The sequence below is a fragment of the Amborella trichopoda genome, chromosome 7 (assembly GCF_054954075.1).
Source record: "Amborella trichopoda isolate Santa Cruz 75 chromosome 7, AtrichopodaSantaCruz75HAP2 v2.0, whole genome shotgun sequence".
In the NCBI taxonomy this organism is placed as follows: Eukaryota; Viridiplantae; Streptophyta; class Magnoliopsida; order Amborellales; family Amborellaceae; genus Amborella; species Amborella trichopoda.
The window spans coordinates 18,589,931-18,609,072 of NC_142342.1; the positions used below are offsets into that span (position 1 = coordinate 18,589,931).

The 19,142-nt window shown below is 36.5% G+C and overlaps 2 protein-coding genes and 1 non-coding gene across 17 annotated transcripts; all 3 read left to right on the forward strand.

The window, feature by feature from the left end:
- Nucleotides 1-1,108: 1,108 nt before the first annotated feature.
- LOC18441129 (geranylgeranyl transferase type-2 subunit beta 1) lies at nt 1,109-14,161 on the forward strand. 15 transcript variants are annotated; one of them, XM_088872731.1, is made up of 10 exons: nt 1,109-1,312; nt 1,824-4,078; nt 4,305-4,455; nt 6,951-7,067; nt 7,368-7,438; nt 7,569-7,717; nt 8,608-8,741; nt 8,880-8,978; nt 10,913-10,988; nt 13,974-14,161. In XM_088872731.1, the coding sequence occupies exons 4-10, from the start codon at nt 7,038-7,040 to the stop codon at nt 14,063-14,065; spliced, it is 651 nt and encodes a 216-aa protein (XP_088728857.1). In that variant the 5' UTR covers nt 1,109-1,312; nt 1,824-4,078; nt 4,305-4,455; nt 6,951-7,037; the 3' UTR covers nt 14,066-14,161. The 15 variants fall into 15 exon arrangements, 14 of the variants coding, with proteins under 14 accessions (XP_088728857.1, XP_088728851.1, XP_088728855.1 ...); XM_088872725.1 differs by having other exon boundaries at nt 7,372-7,438; XM_088872729.1 differs by having other exon boundaries at nt 4,014-4,078.
- Nucleotides 14,162-16,888: 2,727 nt separating this feature from the next.
- Nucleotides 16,889-17,476, forward strand: LOC110007843 (pentatricopeptide repeat-containing protein At2g41080). Its single transcript, XM_020671565.1, has one exon. It carries the CDS (start codon nt 16,889-16,891, stop codon nt 17,474-17,476), a length of 588 nt encoding a protein of 195 aa, XP_020527224.1.
- Nucleotides 17,477-17,510: 34 nt separating this feature from the next.
- On the forward strand, nt 17,511-18,647 carry LOC18441128 (pentatricopeptide repeat-containing protein At2g41080). The gene is made up of 3 exons (XR_016058743.1): nt 17,511-17,984; nt 18,071-18,346; nt 18,507-18,647. It is a non-coding gene; the product is annotated as a pentatricopeptide repeat-containing protein At2g41080 (transcript).
- Nucleotides 18,648-19,142: the final 495 nt, after the last annotated feature.

The window sequence follows — 19,142 nt, forward strand, 5'->3', positions numbered from 1 at the left end:
CCTTAAATGTCCGAAGTGAGATGACAATCCTGAGCTTCTTATTTTGAATATCCATAATTTAAGATTCAAAATCTTAGATTAAGGTGTTCAAGGTTTGAAGCCATTTGTCTTAAAAAAAGAAAAAAAAAAGTGTTAACTTCGAACTTTCAAGGTCCAAAATGTCAAAGGACATACAAACCTTGAAGATCCGAAGTCATTTAGATAATACTTGATTTTGGACCATGAGACTCTAAAGTCAAAAAAAGAGATTTGACCTTAGACCTTGAGTTTCCAAAGTCATTAAAAGAACATTTGATTTTCAACCATGAAAGTGTAATGTTATTGGAAAAAAAGTCGCTTCAAATGTCGATATGAATTTGTTGTCACTTCAAACCTTGAAAGTTTGAAGTGGGGCATTTTTTGAAAAAAAAAGAAAAAAAGAAAAAGGTCTTCGAACATAAAAAAATTTAGGAATTTTTATAATAAAATTGCTTTAGGTGAGGTGCATGGTGTAAATTACTTTTTTCGAAATTCATGCTAATATCCACGGTAAATAGCAAAACTTGAAAAAAAAAAAAAAAAAAAAAAAAGGGTGTTTTATATTTATTTAAAATGTTTTCTTTCACTTTTTATTTATTTATTATTTTCCCTAAATGCCCCATAACTAATGTCTTTAAGGAAAAAGTTTTTATAAGGTTGCAACTTTAAGTAGAATTAAATATGTACATAAAAAATCCATCATAAAGAGGTTTTTTTTTAGATGTTGGACAATCCTCTAATTGATCATCACAACATCGTGATGTATGAATATGAAAAGAAAAAAAAAAGATTTCAAATCCGCGAAATAATATATCTTATAACATATTATCTGGGCATCTATTTTCAATATTTTCGTACTTGAATCATTTTTATAGTTTATACAAAATAAAAATAGATTCTCAAGTCAAATTTTTTATATAAAAATTATATTTATGATAAAATTTAGAGATATTCCTTAATTGGATTGTTTAAGGTTGCAACCTTATAAAAACCACAGCCTAATTTCTGAGCCGATGTAATAAAACAATGTGCACCAAGATCGGGCTTTTTCCTCTCTCCTCCGCCATTGTTAAAGGAATACGAGCTCGAGCCCTCTCCTCCTCTAAAACCTCTTCTCTTCCCTGTGAAATTCTCTCGGCCTTTCCTTTCTGGATCAGATTCCACTCAATTGTCCGCCATTGCAGAGACGAGCGATAAAACCCTAATTTCTCAAATCTGCTGGTCTATGCCATTTTCTTCAAGGATTCGTTCAAGGTCCATTGTTATTCGTTAGCGTCACTGTTCTCCTGAAAAGGTATGAATTTTATATAAAACTTTTAGAAAAAAAGGTATGAATCTGTTGGTTTTCATGAAAAGATTTATTCCATCTCTACATCCACCAATTTTTCCTCCCAATGGGTTTGATTTCTCTACCCCAAATCCATAAGGAAGCAATTTTTTATTTTTTTGCTATTTTTTGGCTCTGAAATTTTTCTTTTCAAATTCTTTTTCTTGAGTTTCCTACTGCATCTTGTGAGACCAGTTGATTTCTCTGTTCATAATAGAGAAATTAGTGCCCACTTGATTTCTGATGACATTCAAAACGCTAATTTTTTACCAAATTAAATCTCACAGAGAGAGGGGGAACTGGTGATAGGGTTTGAATCTTTCCTGAGTATTTGTTTGTGTTATAAAATTTCCATTAGTATTGGTGTATTCATTTTCTCTTTGAGTAATTTATACCAAGGCACAAGAAAGTTATAATCCTTAAAGTCCTTGTTTATATCGTTCATAATTTGCATTAAAAACCAAGTTTTATAGTGCAGAAGAGGAAGCAAAACAACCTGAAAAATCCTAGAAACAAGAAGACTCCATCTCCCATTTCTCCCCAGATTCGAAATTCAAGTTTTGCAGGAGAGAAGGGATAAAAAGGATCCAAAAACCACTGAAACCTGCAAGATCCGATCTCTGATTCACTCCCACTTACAGACAAACTAGATTGGAAAACTCCACAGAAGAAAAGAGAAAATAAAAATGCATATGGTCTCTTGTCAAGGAATGGGGCTTTAGGAAACAAAGCATATTTTCCTCAAACTTGGCCATTAGTGGTTACCATTCACAATTATTGGTCACCATGGCCTGTTTAGCCTTATCTCTTCAACCCGTTAATGGCCCCGACATCCTCTTGCAAACACGAGAATGGTTCCCTCCTGCAAGAGCTCTGATTGCCCTAGATTCATTTAGACAAACCCGACTCGCTTTCTCTTCTGGTAAAATGGCGGCACCTTCTGATGAACAAGATGCAGGCATAGGAGATGACCCACTTGCTGCTTTAAGTGGTTGATCATCACCGGTGTTTGAAAACTCAGGTGGGTCCACCCCGCTGAGCTGGAGACATAGGTGCTATGCTTGGACTACCACGTGTCGTTTGAGGTGCACATAGATCAGATTATGCGATTGTACTGGTGCTTGAAGGACAGTTGCTTATAAAAGCCATAAGCTCAACAACAAGGAATGGAGGTACTCGGCACACAAGAAGGAGATGGCTGCCATAGCACATTGCTTATGGTTGAGTGCTAGATTTCTGAGCAGAGTTTTGGTGCTAAATAGGAGCCTAACATGCCCATGGGAACTGGAGAATTTATCTGGTTGTCATTGTTTTATTATATTTTTTTGGACAAACTCAGCTAAGTCTATGACAGACTCAACCCAATCTGTCAAAGACGACTCGGACTTGGGACCCTTCTGAGTTCTAACCGATTTCATGTTTTCTTTCACTTGTGATTACTTCTAACATGAACAAATGATAAAGGAAATCACCTGATGGTGTAAGGGCATATATCTATATTGGCCAAGCACAGGATGGGAGCTTCATCCTGCACTTGTTAAAAATTCAGTGAAATTGCAAAATTAGCTGAGCCGCTACTAACAGTGGGGAAGAAGATACACTCATTAAACAAACGTAAACCCCAAATGGGGCCTTATGAGAATCTCTCACTATGCAATAGTCTCTCTCTTAATAACTGAAAAAAAACTGGTGAAAAATGATATATTTTCTTATAAGGCAGACTACATTCACGGGAAGGGACCAGACTGGTTGTGAGTTCATGTCTCAGGAAGAAGCATAGTATGTATATGTTAGACTTGGGTTTTTATAATTTATAGTATCATTTTTTTGTGCATATATATAGTTCGTATTATATGAAGGGAAGTGTATTGAGGTACACGGTTTTTATGAGTCGCCCGACTCATATGTAGATATGTACCCTATCTCCATAATCCGTTTTTGAGATGGATTTTGAACTTAAATTTTTGGGAATATATAATCTTTAACATGGGGAGCTGTACTATGTAAAAATAAATAAATTTTAAATTTTAAAAATGATAGTTTTTGAAGAATACATTTAGACCATTGATTTTGTTTTATGTAGGACTAACACTTTTTCACATACATCCTTAGGATGGATGTGTGATGCGTCAGGGGGCGCAAATGTAGTATTGTGTCCCGTGATGCAGAAAGCACTTTTTCTTTGTTAAATTACCCAAAAGTTTTACACCGCCTATATCTTTTGATTTAATTTCATAATACCCATAAAAACACAGAGTCTTGGATTGGAAGTTGGAATAGTTGCAAAATGGGAAAAATGCTGAATAATTCATCTCTATGGGTATTTTGATAAATTTTCTATTTATATATATACCTTTTGATCCTAACACACACATCAATGATTTGTTTTTTAAACCCCAATAATGGTTTTTTGATTGTTAGATATAGGGTTAGATGTGCTCAAAGTTCTCTCTCTCTCTCTCTCTCTTTGAAGTTGCTCATCCAATCTTTTAAAGACCATCCTCAAAATTTGGGGTCAAATGTATCCTATTTGGATGGTTAAATTAGGGGTGACGTATGGAGGGTGTATGGAAATTATATTGTTAGGGTCCTCTTCCTTTTTATGTATGAATATATTGTATGTATGGATACATGTTATACAGTGATGTTCATCTTTACACGTTTACAGTGAATCTGATAATGGGGGATCTAGTAGTTGACAAGCATGTTCAATACATTCTCAGTGTAGAAAAGGTATTTTCTTTTCTTTTTTTTTATTGAAACTGAATTTGTTTTCATTATTTAGTTGTTTTGAGCCATAGTTTATTTGGTGACTTAAAGTTAACCATTGAGAATAGTAAAGTAACTTAGAATTTGATTATAGTTATAGAAATGAATACCGAAAGCTAGAAAGTAGTCCCCTAATTCTGTTGACACAGTTCTTGTGAAACTGATATTGGCATGTATTCCTCAAAATCAGAAGAAGGATAGTTTTGAGTCTTTGGTTATGGAGCATTTGAGAATGAATGGTGCATACTGGGGTCTCACTGCATTGGATCTCATGGGGAAGCTTGGAGCTGTTGATCGAGATATGGTTGTTTCTTGGGTGTTGAAATGCCAACACGATTGTGGTTTGTAACTTTAGTTATAGTTAAAATTCTTCATGTTGGGATCCTGTAAATATTTTATGGAGGGAAATTATTGCGTGGTCTAATTGACTATGAAATATGGTACTCTTTCTCTATTATTATTATTTTAATATATGATGTATTTGATATATTGTCTTATAAGGCTACACCCACCTTCTGTTCCTATTGATGGATGGCTGGGGATTAACTGGAGCTGGTCTCATATGGACATTCACATTTGCCTGATTAATCTCTAACTGTCCATCATTGGACATGGTGGTGGATGTGGCCTTGGGGCACCAATTGCCATAGTGTTTTGGTTAGGTGTGCTGGTTCAAGGTGTTAAATTTACTACTAATTATTTGTTGGTTGAATCTTATATAGGTGCAATTGTTGGTTAAGTACTATATAATATATATAAGTACATGGAATATTATTTTTGGCTTGAATTGCGATCTTGTCTGACTGACACTACAAATGGAATTTAATGATGTTTTTGTTGATCATCAAATATTATCAAAGATGATTCCATTGAGTAGATTGCATGTTTCTTTTTTGTGCTCGATAGTGTTTTAGATTTGCTTTGTTCAGGTGCTTCAGTTGTTTTACCAAAGAGAAGTGGCCTGCTTCCGGCTGATTCAAAGCAGGAATCTATAGGATTTAGATAAAGGACAAAAAAGAAAAAATGGAAATAAAGAATGTTTGAAAAAATTGGGGAAGAACAGGGAAGCTAATCTCATACCTATTTGGTTGTAGGCAAATCTATTGTTCTAACAGGAATCTATAGGATTTTAGATAAAGGACAAAAAAAAGAAAAGGAAATAAAGAATGTTTGCAAATATTGGGGAAGAGCAGGGAAGCTAATCTCATACCTGTTTGGTTGTAGACAAATCTATTGTTCTGAACTGGGACCTTCTGTTTCCTCCTTGATTAGTATTACATGAAGGCCTTGGGTGAGACAATGAAATAGGGTAACTACTCTTAGCTAAGCTGAAGCTGGTTGGGAATAACCCAAAAAATAGTTGGACAATTGGACATAAAGAGATGCATCAGATCCATTGTAGATAGAGAAGTTGAGGAAGACTTGTTAGATTTTGCTTAATTGGAAGGATTTACCCTTTCCGAGTAGAAAGTAAGGCCCATCATTTTCAACCTTAGAAAAGGAAAAAAAAGAAAAGAAAAAGAGATATCTTCCTTAATTGCGGCAGCCTAGAGAAAGAGGTTAAACAACTTAGAAAAAGGGGTCATCGGAGCAATAGATTGAGGGTGTTGCACTAGAAGGGAGGTTGTTGGGAAGGAGGAAGAAAACTATAAAGAAGAAATCAGGAAAAATACGATAAACTCAAAGGTGAAGAGCGAAAGGGCAAATAATGGTCATGGGGTTTGCGAGGTCTAAGCAGGGTGAAGGGTTGCAGCTCGTTGCGGGATCATAATGTCGGCCTTACCATTTTCATTTTGAAATTTTATTGAGAGACGAGATTAAGTACTTGCATTAGTTTGAAAGAAGAAGAAAGATTACCTTCAATAAAATTTAGGTCTCTATCTATTTGCTACATTTTACTTCTCCAGGAAAAGGTAGTGCTTTCTTGCTTGCGTTTGTTCACCATATGACAATGTGGGATAGATCTGGTCCCATTGTCATGCTTGTCAATGCCTGCCAATGCGTGAATCATTTGTTTCAGTTGCTGGCCTAGATCATAGTTACCTGGTTTGTGGTCTGTTTTATATTTCACTGTTAGTGATTTGTTGCTTGTTCCGTGATTTGGAGTGTAAAATCACATCAATTTTGCGGTGTAGCTTTCAAAAGTGATCTGCAATTTGTGAAGTGGTATTGAGGATCCAATAACCACGGGTAGACCTATTGAGTTTTATAAATGCTTTCTGCCAATGTATGACAGATTAAGTTGAATGAAGATCATTATCTGAATTGTATATTTAAAAGACAATATTACAGGCTTGTTAAAACTTGAGAGTTAGAAGTACCATAAAAAGAAAAAAGGGCCTAGTTGATGTTTCAATTTGAACTTTGCATGGCGTGTGGTTTATCAGAAAATAATGGCACGGGGTGTGTGTGTGCATGCTTGCATTTGTAGGTTGGTGTTTATGTGCGTGATTGATGAAAATAATAGACCACTACAAGAGGGGTATGAAGGTGCTTCTGCACATATAACTTAGAAATCAATACATTGTCATGCACAATAGTGAGCTCTACATGTGGGTTGCGTATTAAGAGGAGTTAGGTTAATACATAAAGCTGTGAAACTGAAACATTTATTTATGGCTATGATTATCTGAAATTCATATTGGAAGATCATGCTTAAAGTCTGTAGATTGCATGATTATTACTCCTTGTTGATGGTGCCAATTTTTCCGTTCTGTCAATGTATTTGATTTTGTTGCACAAATTTTGTTTTCTTGCACGCTACATTTAATTGATACTGATAATTTGCACCTAGATTATGTAGGAAAATAAGGAACAATATTGCTTAATTTTGTAGGTGGATTTGGTGGTAATATTGGACATGATCCACACATTCTGTATACGCTCAGTGCTGTGCAAGTCCTTGTTCTGTTTGATAGGATAGATGTTCTTGACATTGATAAAGTGGCCGACTGTATCCGCTTTGTAACTTGGGAATTAAGTTTCTTCTGCTTCATTGCTTTTAGTTATAATTTGAACTTTGCATGAATCATGGAGTTGTAATTTCCCCCCCTTCCAAATTGGACTTGTCTAGAGCTATTAGGATGGGAATTTAGTGGAAATAGGAGACATTTTTCTAACTTTACTTCTATGTTGGATTTATGCCACTGGGCATGTTAGGTCGGTTGACATTTTCAAAAGATATTTTGCTTTAAGTTACCATTTAGAATAAAATTCATCCATGCTTCAATTCTGGTTTAACTTGATCAAATAGGTAGATATCGCCAGGCTGCAGAATGAAGATGGGTCTTTCTCAGGTGACAAGTGGGGGGAAATTGATACTCGGTACCAGTCTATTTTTCCTTCTTTTGCTTCTAATTTTTTCAACAAGACAAAAAGTGGTTCCTACAGGATTAAATCATCTTGAACTTGCAACTTTTGTTTACTTACTTCATTGTTCTTTACAATTTTATAGGTTTTCGTACAATGCAATATGCTGCATTGCGTTATTGCATCGCCTAGATAAAATCAATATAGAAAAAGCTGTGAGTTTTATATTGAGATGCAAAAATCTTGATGGTGGATTTGGTTGCACACCTGGAGGAGAGTCTCATGCTGGGCAAGGTACAAATGACACTTGCTTATATGTACTACTTCAGTTTGAGATAAAAATCCATGTGATGTAACTTAGGCCTGGGCCTCTTGATTTAAACTACGGTTTGGTGACTCTGCCATGCACAGTGATGTTATGTTCTTGTGCACTAATTTTTCCAAACCATATGTTGATGACTCATCCATGACTTGGCTCCTCATTAGCTTGAGTTAAATCATGTTAGGCAGACATATTTATTTCACAATCAGTGGCCTTCTGCCTTAACTTGGGAGGCGAAGGCTTTGTCATGTAACCCTTCCTTTTTTTTATAAATGTTTCCTCTCACTCTTAAAGTTGTGCTCCTTGCTATCCTCCTCTGCCATGTACGTCTCATAGATGTGGGGTCATTCTCTCCTATGTCAATTTATAATTATAGAAGCCCTTATAGTGATCTTGCTCTCTCTCTCTTTTTCTCTCTCACATCATTCTCCCACTCCCCAATCTCTATTTCCTCTCTCTAAATCTCTCTATCCATTTTGCTTCCCATACATCTTCTGGACCTATTGTATTTTTCTCAATGTTTTTTGAATTATTCAATTTGTATAAGTTATCCATATTCTATTTTTTTACTAAGTAGTTATATATTTATTGTATAAATTTCAAATTTATCGAGTCATATTCTTTTCCCAGGTCGCCAGGATACTCACTTAAGATTTAGTTCACGAAAAAAAAAAAAAAAAAACGAGGATACTCCAATTAAGATCTAAGTCGACTCAATGGCTTGTTGTTGACTTTATGTAGAGTTCTACATTAGTGAAATATGGCCTAAGCAAGTTGATGTGAGATTACTTGTTCATTACTGAAATATCAAAAAAAAATTATTTATCCTGAATGCGTGTGTATGTGGTTTTTATGATTGCAGTCTTTTGTTGTGTTGGTGCTCTTGCTATAACGGGTTCCTTAAACCTTATTGACAAGGACTTTCTGGGGTGGTGGTTGTGTGAGCGCCAAGTGAAGTCTGGTGGTCTAAATGGACGACCTGAAAAGCTTCCTGATGTAGGTTTTTTTTATTTTTTGTTTTTTATTTTTTATTTTTTTCCTATGTTAAAATTTAAAGTGGGTCTTTTCATGTAATTCTGTTCTTTTGTTAGGAGTTCGAGAACTCCTATGATATGCTTCTTTGTTCCTTTGCAGGTGTGCTACTCTTGGTGGGTCCTTTCTAGCTTGATTATGATTAATAGAGTTCAGTGGATAGACAGGGATAAGCTTAAAACATTCATTCTAGAATGTCAGGTGAGCCCTTGTTTGTTCATTTGTGCTGCCATGGATTAGGAAGCAGATAAATGTTTCCTTTCAGAACATTGTAAAGAATAAACCTTTCTTTTGCACATACCAGCAGGTGCGGCATGCTTCTTTCATTTAGATCATGATCCTGATGCATGTGTCTGCAACAACCAAAACTTAAAGAGTGGCTATAGCTTCTTTCTTATCCGACCCTCTTTTTTTTCGTGTGGCTGTTTGTGTGTGTGTCTGTTTATACAGAGGGAGAGGAGAGAGATACATGATGTAGCTGTCCTATTTCTCAGCAACAGGAGGGATGGAGCTCTCTCTCTCTTCTTTCTTTTTTCTTTCTGCAGAGAGAGAGAGAGAGATTACATTTTTTGGGTGCAAAACATGTGCATCAAAAAAATACTCTTACATTTATTTAAAGAGATACTGATTTTTTAAAATCGAGATACGAGGCCTGTTTGGATACATGGAAATGAATCTTATGAACTTTATTTATTTATTGTTATACTCTCACATTTATTTAGAGAGATACAGTCCACTGAGGTTATAAAATCCAGATACGAGGCTTCTTAGGCGTGTTTGGATATCTGGAAATGAATCTCTGGGAGACTCATTTTCAAGGAGACTGGGCATTTATTCTGTTTGGATGCCATTTGGAGATGGAATTTCAATCTCCACGCAGATATTTATATCCACATTTTGATGCTTAAACATGGAGATGTGCATTCGACCAAAATAATAATAAAACTATTATTCTTTATTAGTATTTATAAAAATATTACTATTATGCATATTATTATGTTGTTATGCTTATTGGTTATATATTCTAATATTTTTTATAATAATATTATTATAATTTTACTATTATTATTATAATGTTACTATTATATTATTGTTATATTGATAATATTAATAATTATATTATACCAAAATATATTAGTAATGACATCATCATCATCATCATAATAGGCTTTTTTCCAATTAATTGGGGTCGGCTACACAAATCTTGGTTTGCCATTCTGCTCTATTTAGGGCCATACCCCTCAATGAGGCCACAAGTTCCTATATCTTTTCGGATTACTTCCAACCATGTCCTTTTGGGCCTACCTTTTGCCCTTTGCGAGCCTTCTACTTGAACCATATTAATAATAATATTATAGCATAATAATATCAATACGATTCAAGCAGAGACAAGAATCTTATTGGTCCCTTATCAGATGCTATCCAAACAATAGACAGCTATATCCTAGGAGATGTCAATTCCAGGTTAGGCATCTCCTTAGGACATGCATCTCCAGGTATCGAAACAGGGCCTTATGGTTCACCTGTTATTCTGTTCTACAGAATAACATTATTCTTCGCTTCCAAATTGTAGTGGAATTGGAAAAATCAACTTATTCATAACACATTTCCTTTGCTGTTTTGTTTTTCAATTGAAACTGTTGATATGTTATATACTTGATGGTTAAATAAGCACATAATCATTCTTACTAATCAAAACAATGTTTAAAACTCACCGGTTTGATGCATGACTTGCTTGAGTTGGGCCCGATTGGGAGCCATGCAAATCCGGGGCCAAAAAATGTTTGAATCACTTAACTTCTTTTTTCTTTATTTTCCTCTTGTGAAAACTTTCTTGCAATCTGAGTATGACTGGGGGATCCGGGGATCGGGACCCTTGCAAGCTCTTACCCAATTATGAATGCTTTTGTGGAACTACAAAAAGCATGGTGACTTCATTGTCTGGGGGGGCGGATTTACATTGCATCCACACACTAAATTAATGGATAAATAGCTATAAATATTTTATGAATTCTGTTTCTTTTGTTCATCCGCATCTCTTTCTATGATGTGAATTGAGTAGAGTGAGTTGTGATATCAACATTATATGATGCATAAATGAAATTAGCCATTGAATGATATCTTTTGGAATGTAGGACAAGGAGAATGGAGGTATCTCAGACAGGCCAGACGATGCTGTTGATGTTTTTCATACTTATTTTGGTGTTGCAGGTGAGTCTCTGTGTGTGAGCATTTCATTGAATCTCTCCCCCTCCCCCACCGCTCATCTGGCGCTCCAAGTTCCTTGTGTTGGGTCACTCTTCATTATAACCTCGAAGTTACACAATCACATCTCGATTTTTTACTGGGCATGCTTTCTATGCTTCCCCTACAACATAAAACTTATATACTTCCTCTTATCCAACACTCCATTCTGAATGGAGGGCTAAGATTGCCCCAATCACAATGTCATGTCTCTACACTATTTTATTTTTAATTTTGTTTCTATAAACTATTTTGACACCAAATTTTGGACGTCCAATCCTCTATTAAACTATTTTGACACCAAATTTTGGACGTCCAATCTTCTGTTAAACTCACACTAGCGAAAAATATATAAAAAATATTTCCAATAAGATAAAATGACCAAAATACCCCTGAAAGTTTCAAAGGGTATTGTGGTCATTATATTTTATAGAATTTTTTTTTTTTTATAGTTTTTATAAGTGCGCCCCAATGAGAAGATGACACGTACCAAATTTCATATTCATACAATTTGTACAAAAATAACTAGAAATAAAATACTTTGAGACGTCGGATCTAAGATCAAACAACGAGTGCCTATCTTGATCAAAATTGGATGGCTGGATGGTAGGGGAAGCATAGATCTTCTATGCTGTAGGGGAAGTATATAAACCTTTCCTATTTTTACTCTGTGCATACTCACTCTCTCTCACTAACTTTAGGCTTGTGGTTTGGTTCTCTCTCTCTTCCCCCCGACCTCTCCCCCCCCATCCCAACCCAAACCCACTCTTAACTTCTTAGTTGTGGGTTTAGATCCATTAACATGAATATCGATTTTTGTGCATGTCACACTTGAGAAACTTAAATATTTTTTTTTAACTTTTCTTCATGTAACTTTCACTAGAAAAGTAGCCCCCATCATGGGATTTTTTTGGCACTTTCTTGAGTTGTGGGCGTCGCACACTTTCCGTAACTAAACAACAGTTTCTGTAGAGTTCTGTCAAAAAAAGAAACAACAGCTTCTGTAGAGCATTTTAGGATATTCCCTCGATAACAAACTTTTTATATAGAGCATCCAATCAGTGGATACGTATTTTTGAGCAATGTATATCAGCTAATACAAAGTAAACAGTCTAGAAAAGTACTAAAATCCCACCCCACCCCACCCCACCCCACCCCAAACGTTCCCCCGCTTATCTTCTCTTTAGATGGCATATGGCCATTTTGTGTTGTAAGTACAATTTTGAGATTTTGTGTTTTTGACCATTTGTATTGTAAGAGACTGACACATATCTCTGTTTTTGTTAGAGACTGACACATATCTCTGTTTTTGTTTTTTTGAATGTTAACGGTAATTTCATTGAATGAATGAAAGAGTAAAATAAGTACACAATAGAGAAGAAAAGCAGAGAAAGAGAGAGAAGATGACAGAGGAGGATCAAAAGATAAGATAAGAACAAAATGGAAGAGAAAAAGATGGGAGGCAGAGGGGGTAAGAGTAGAAGAAAGGGAGGGATGGCAACAAAAACTAAACTGTGGCCATTTTTACTAGGTTGTCTGCTGCTCCATTCTTTTCTCTGTTAATGAGGTTGAAGATGACCTCTCCGCCCTGTAGTTTGAGCATTATTTTATCCGTGATAGAGGTCAATAGCCACAGAATCAAGCAGGGTTCTCACATCACCTGATGACATTATTAGGGTCTATGATGATGCGTTCTTGTCCCTCATTAAGCTTTAAAACACCTTCTTTAACTACCCGAAGCTCTGCCTCGTTAACATCACAGAATTGAAGTTCTCCGTGATAAGTCCAAATGACATTCATGAGTGAATCCCTCAAACTGCCACTACAGCCAGCCTTTTGTGTCTGCCTGCACACTCCCATCAAAGTTCAATTTCAGCCAACTTTCTGGAGGTGGTTTCCAGTCTGCTGATTTGACAACCTTTTTGGGATCGTAAGGAGGCCAATAAAGATGGTAAAGAAGGATTCTTTCAGGTAGCTCCTTAAGTTTAATGTAGCATGTGCCCAGAGAATAATCAGCCTCATCATCACTTTGGTAATTTCCACTAGTTCTCTGGGTTATCCCTCAAATACTCTTAGCATTTCTTTCCTTCCCTAAACTCCAGAGAAAGGCTGCTATTAAGATGTTGCCAAAGGTGAGCTCCTAGCTTGGGATAGGGCGGAGTAAGGCTGAGTGCTAGGAATTGCTCAATAGTCCCAGGCATGATCCATTGCCAATTAGATAGACTTGTGACCTGGTCCCATAAACCTCTCACATGAGGACGATATAGAAAGACAAGGTTGCTAGTTGCTGCATCTTGCTTGCATCGAATACATTCACCAGGACTTTGCCCCACTTCCTGAGTTGCTCTCTTGTCAATGCAGTCCTGCTTCAGTAACCACGGAAAGGCCTTCACTCTTCTAGGAGTGTTTATTCTCCAAACTTTGGTGTTATGGTTACGCATTTCAAGAATTCTGTCATTGCTGATTTCATGATACAAAATTGAACCGAAAATGAGCCACTGGTTGTCAATTCCTAAATGGAGTCCTATATCTGAGGGAAATGAAAAGTTGAATAGAGTTGCTACATCAACGAAATATATTGTTGCTCCATAGTAGAATCAATTCTTCTCACTGACAATTCAATATTCCAAATAAAATCATTCCTCAAGCCTGTGACCATATCTGAGAGAGTGAAGTGTTTAGAAGTTGACCATCTATAAAATTCAGGGTACTGAAGCTTTAGGTGTGCATTTTCCAACCATTTGGCTGACGAAAACTGTCTTGGAGCCAATTACTAACACACATAGGACTAATTAGTTAACACAGGTTTGAATCTAGTTCTTTTTGCACGTATACTCGAGTTATTTTTGTGCATGCTCTCTCTCTCTCTCTCTCTCTCTCTCTCTCTCTCTCTCACTCATATATTATATACTAAGGTATTTTGCTAATATACTTATACATGAATGGTTGTAGGTCTTTCATTGCTGGAGTATCCAGGATTGAAAGCTATTGATCCGGCTTATGCTTTGCCCGTTGGTGTTATAAATCGAATTTTCTTTGGATGATGACCATCCTTCTCCAATTTGATGCATCACTTTACTTGGTTACTAGTCCACAGTTTCATGTATCTGCCTTTTAAAATTAAAGAACGCTTATCTTCATATCATACTTGTTATGTGACTTTTTGGTGTTTTGGTTCTGTGAGACTTGCATCTTAATTTGTGTTCCCCTGGTTTGTTGAGAGAGAGAGAGAGAGAGAGAGAGAGAGAGAGAGAGGATTTTTCATAATATGTGAGTTTTGACAGATTAGAGAGAGGATTTTTGATAATATGTGAGTTGTGACGGATTAGAAAGAGAGGATTTTTCATAATGAGTTGAGTTGTGAAGAGAGAGAGAGAGAGAGAGAGAGAGAGAGAGAGAGAGAGAAATTATCCTGGGAGATACGGTTATACACAAATTATCCAAGGAGAGTTAATGAAATAATTTTACAAATGCTATTATACGAGTTTGTGAAAAATAATATGCATAATGATGAATTTTTCCCAAGGAGAAGTATTCCCTGACGAATCAAACGCCATTTTTATGTGAGAATAGAAGAAAAGGTTCCCAAATTAACAGGTAGGTGAAAACAAAAAAGAACAAATGATTTTGCAATTTTAGAAGAAGTTATTTTATTTGGGTTTGTGATAGCGATGATTTGGTTATCAGCCCCTCAAATTCTAGGTCCAAAAAACATCTCTAAGATGGATGGTGGAGATGCACGTAAATGGATGAGTCAGTTGACTCACCAAAATTATATCCTTTTCTGAAACTCAGATACTGAGGGTTATCAATCGGCGCCAGTTCCACTGTTTTGAATCTCAGGCATTCACTGTACAGTCTAAATCTATATTTTGAAAAATTGAAAGTATGTCATTGCAATGGAGCACCCATGAATCTAATGTATAATTATTTATGTATTTTATTAGATTTTTTTATTTGAATTCAAAATAGAGAATTATTTATTTATTTATTTTAAAATTTGACAAAAACTCTAGTTCTTGATGCCTGTATTAAAAAAAAGGATTTGATTTGAAAAAAATGGTCTTAATTTAAGATTGAAATGGCTCAAAATGAGCCAACAATTTGATCAAAATGACTGATTTCCCCACTTTTTGGGACAAAAAGGGGTAAAAACATCACTCTAAAGATTGTTGTCTTCAGTTCGGCTCAACATTAGGTACCACCCTCTATTCCATTGTTAATATATCAAGAAAAAAATAAAAAATAAAAAATAAAAAAACCAGTAATCTTCAATTCGTGATCCTAAAAACGATCATGTTTCCAGTAACGACCAGACCATGACGATGTGGAGTTTATTACCCATTTTATAGTCCATGGTGCAATAAACATGGCAAAAGCCAAGACACGGAAAAGCAACGGGTGTGAGAGAGAGAGTTGGCTTGGGTCAAGATTGTAGAGGCTGGTTTTTATAGCACATTTCAAGTTTCATTCCTATATAACCTTGTCAAAAAAAAAAAAAATGTCAAAAAAAAGAAAAAGAAAAGGCGAGTGGGAAAATCATTATTAACCTTGCTGGGCGGGGAGAGTTTTGCAATTTTTTGGAATACTTACATGTAGAGAGAGTCATTGTAACCTCGTAGAGGGAGGCAGAGGCGTGCAACGTAAATTTCAAAGAACCTATAGAGCAAACTGGCATCAGTCGTCGGCCCATACGTTGTTCGCAAAATCGCTTGATCTAACCGTCAGGTTAGATCGAAATCGGCCAGTTGCTAATTCTAGTTTTGAGTGGTTAGGGTGATCAACCAGTATTTTAAAAAAAAATTCAAACAAATGTATATTAATTCTCAAATATAAGAAATTTGATTTGTAATGTATTTTTAAATATTCTCTACATTATGGTAAAGATTAAAAAATGTTCTAGTCATTAATATTCACTTTATATTTTTCTATTTTTAAAAAAAAAATTTAAAACTAGCCCTTGAAAAATATAAAATAAGTTAAAGTCTATTTTTCATTAATTTCAACTTAATTTGAATGTGTTTTGTTTTAATCATTTTTTATATGTTTTTTCATATTTTAGTAAAAATTTTTTGTATTTTTTTATTTTGTTCAAAACTTTTTTGACTACCCAAGACTTGCCTGGTTAGAACAATTGAATCGGCCAGTTTACTGATCAGGCCGGTTAAATCGATTCCAAACTTGAGAGAGAGAGAGAAACTACGTAATTTCATAAGAACTGTAGCGAAAGAGGGGCTAATGTGGAAAAAACCGGTCCTTCAAAATCACCATGTTCTTGAGCTCCTATAGTTAACGGGCAAGTTTCTCTCACCTCCTACCACAAAACAGAAACAAGAGATTTAGTTGCCAAAAAATGTTATTGCCAAAGCAAAAACCCAATAAGCATATCCAGCCATGTATAAATGCAGCATCCTCAACACAACCAGGACCCATCCTCTAAAAGTTCCTCCATTCTCTCTCTACCTCTTCCAAAAACCCCACCAAATTTAGAGCAGATTTCATCACCCTCTGTTCAGAAGGTCAGCTTAAGGAGACCCTCTCAAAATTCCAACCTGAAACAGGGTTCGACCCAACAATTTTCTCTCTCCTAAAAAACCGAATTTCTTTCTCTCTCCTCCTTAAGGATGTGTACCATTACAGTCCATTGCTTTAGGAAAACAGCTCCATTCCATTACAGTAACAGGTGGGCTCTCTTCGGATCGATTTCTCTACGACCACCTTCTGACCATGCATTCAAAATGCCAAAGCTTAGACTTTGCCCTGCAAGTATTTGAGAGAATGGGAAGCCCGAACACCATGCCTTTCAATATATTAATCAATAGGTTTTCTCGGAAAGGAGACCTCTCTCTCTAGAACTTTTCAACAAAATGCCTGAGAAAAACCTTGTTTCGTGGAATGCGGTGATTTCAGGATTAACCCAACATGGGTTCCATGAAAATGGCCTGCATTACTTCTCAGAAATGAGGAATTCAGGCTTAATCCCAGACCAGTTTACTCTAGGAAGTGCCTTAAAGGGATGCTCAGGCATAGGAGCTCTGAAACTTGGGCAACAAATCCATGGAAACACAGTAAAGCTCGGGTTTCAATCCAATCTATTTGTGGGTTCTTCTCTTTCTCACATGTACATGAAATGTGGAGTCCTAGATGAAGGAGAAAGAGTGTTTAGAGCCATGCCTATCCATAATGTGGTCTCCTGTAACACTGTAATTGCAGTTGAAGCTCAAAATGGGCAATCTGATAGGGCCTTAGACTACTCCAAAAAGATGAACGCTTCAGGCCTGATGCTTGATAGGGTCACTTTTGTGAGTGTTATAATCTCTTGTGCAGAGCTAGCAACTCTTGGGCAAGGCCAGCAAGCTCATTGCCACCAAGCCATTAAAGCTGGGGTAGACTTGGCTCTATCTCTGAGGAGTTCCCTGGTTGGCATGTATTCAAAGTGTGGGTGTTTGGCTTGATTCTTACCAGTGTTTTATAGAGATTGAAAACGAAATGGATACTGTTCTTTGGAGCTCCATGATTGCAGCTTATGGGTTTCATGGATATGGAAGAGAGGCCATTTACCTCTTTGAGAAGATGGTCGGAGAAGGGATCAAGCCCAATGAGATTACCTTTCTTGGTTTGCTTTTTGCTTTTAGCCACAGTGGGCTCAAGGACCATGGGTTGGAGCCAAATTTGGAGCACTACACTTGTATGGTTGGTCTTCTAGGAAGGTTGGGTTTCTTAAAAGAAGCTGAATCTCTGATCCAATCAATGCCATTCAAACCAGACCCCGTTATTTTGAAGACTTTGCTTTCAGCCTGCAAAATTCATGGGGATGCAGAGGTCTCAAAGAGAGTTGCAGAGGACCTTATATTAATGGAACCCAATGACTCTGCACCTTATGTTTTAATCTCAATTATACATGCGGCGTCTAAGAGATGGGAGGATGTTACTAGAGTGAGAAAAGCCATGAGAGACTCCAAGGTGAAGAAAGAGCCGGGAATTTGCTGGATTGAGGTGAAAAACCAGGTTATATGTTTTGGATGGGAAATAAATCACACCTGCAATAGAGAGAGATTCACAGGTTTTCAAAGAAACTCATAGTGGAGATCAAAGGACATGGGTATGAGCCTGATACAAGCTCTGTGCTCCATGACATGGGTGAGGAAGAGGAAGAGGATTGTTTAGCTGATCATAGTGAGAAGATTCCTGTTGCGTTTGGCCTCATGAATTCACCTCAAGGGTGTGTTATTAGGGTTATGAGGAACCTAAGACTATGTATCGATTGCCATGTTGCGATCAAGCTCATCTCTAAGATCACCATGAGAGAGATTGTAGTAAGAGATGTGAGCCGGTTTCATTATTTTAGAGAGGGAAGCTGCACATGTGGAGACTATTGGTGACTTCTGAGAGAGATTGTAGTGAGAGATCCATGTTGGTTTCATTATTTTAGAGAGTGGAGCTGCTCCTGTGGAAATTAATGGTGATTATTGAGAGTTACCCTAGATTGATTATTTGAAGCTTTTCAGGGGATTGGTTGAGAGTATTTGTTCGGCAAAGAAGAAAGGGATCCAGGACAAAGTTATTCCATGTCAATCCACTTCTGAAAAGTTTGCCTCTTACGGTCTGCAAATCTCATATGCCTAAGATAACCATCTTCGAGGACAATCTTTAGTCATAAAAGGAAAAATTCAAAGTTTTGCCCTTACAACCAACCTTTTGATCCTATGAATATTGTTATTGAGAAGACGAATACACATGATAATTAACACCAAACCACACTAGATGTCTTATCCCTGTTGTAATCTTTTACTTGGTTTACTTCGTCTTCTTTTTCTTCTACTTCTTTTTCTTGTCTCTTGTTTTCTCTTCTGAATGATGAGTTCAGCATCTGCACGGTGCAAAGTTCTTTGGGTAATACATAAACCTTGATGGCCGTGCTCCTGTGCCTTTAATGACGGTCGGAGCATGCTTCAAGTCGAATGAGTATAGTTCAATAATTGACCCAATACTTGGGTCTGGTTCCATGTGGAAGGAATGGGAGATCTTTTTGACTATTTCTTCGATGCCAAATGTTTAACGGGGGAGGACACCACTATGGAACAAGTTTCCACTGAGCTTGGCAGGACACTAGAGAAGGAG

Coding starts and splice junctions, on each gene's coding strand:
- LOC18441129 (XM_088872725.1), top strand. CDS start 3,965: ATGTATGGATACATGTTATACAGTGATGTTCATCTTTACACGTTTACA. Junction 4,079..4,304: donor ACATTCTCAGTGTAGAAAAG/GTATTTTCTTTT, acceptor CCTCAAAATCAG/AAGAAGGATAGTTTTGAGTC. Junction 8,979..10,912: donor CATTCATTCTAGAATGTCAG/GTGAGCCCTTGT, acceptor TTTGGAATGTAG/GACAAGGAGAATGGAGGTAT.
- LOC110007843 (XM_020671565.1), top strand. CDS start 16,889: ATGCCTGAGAAAAACCTTGTTTCGTGGAATGCGGTGATTTCAGGATTA.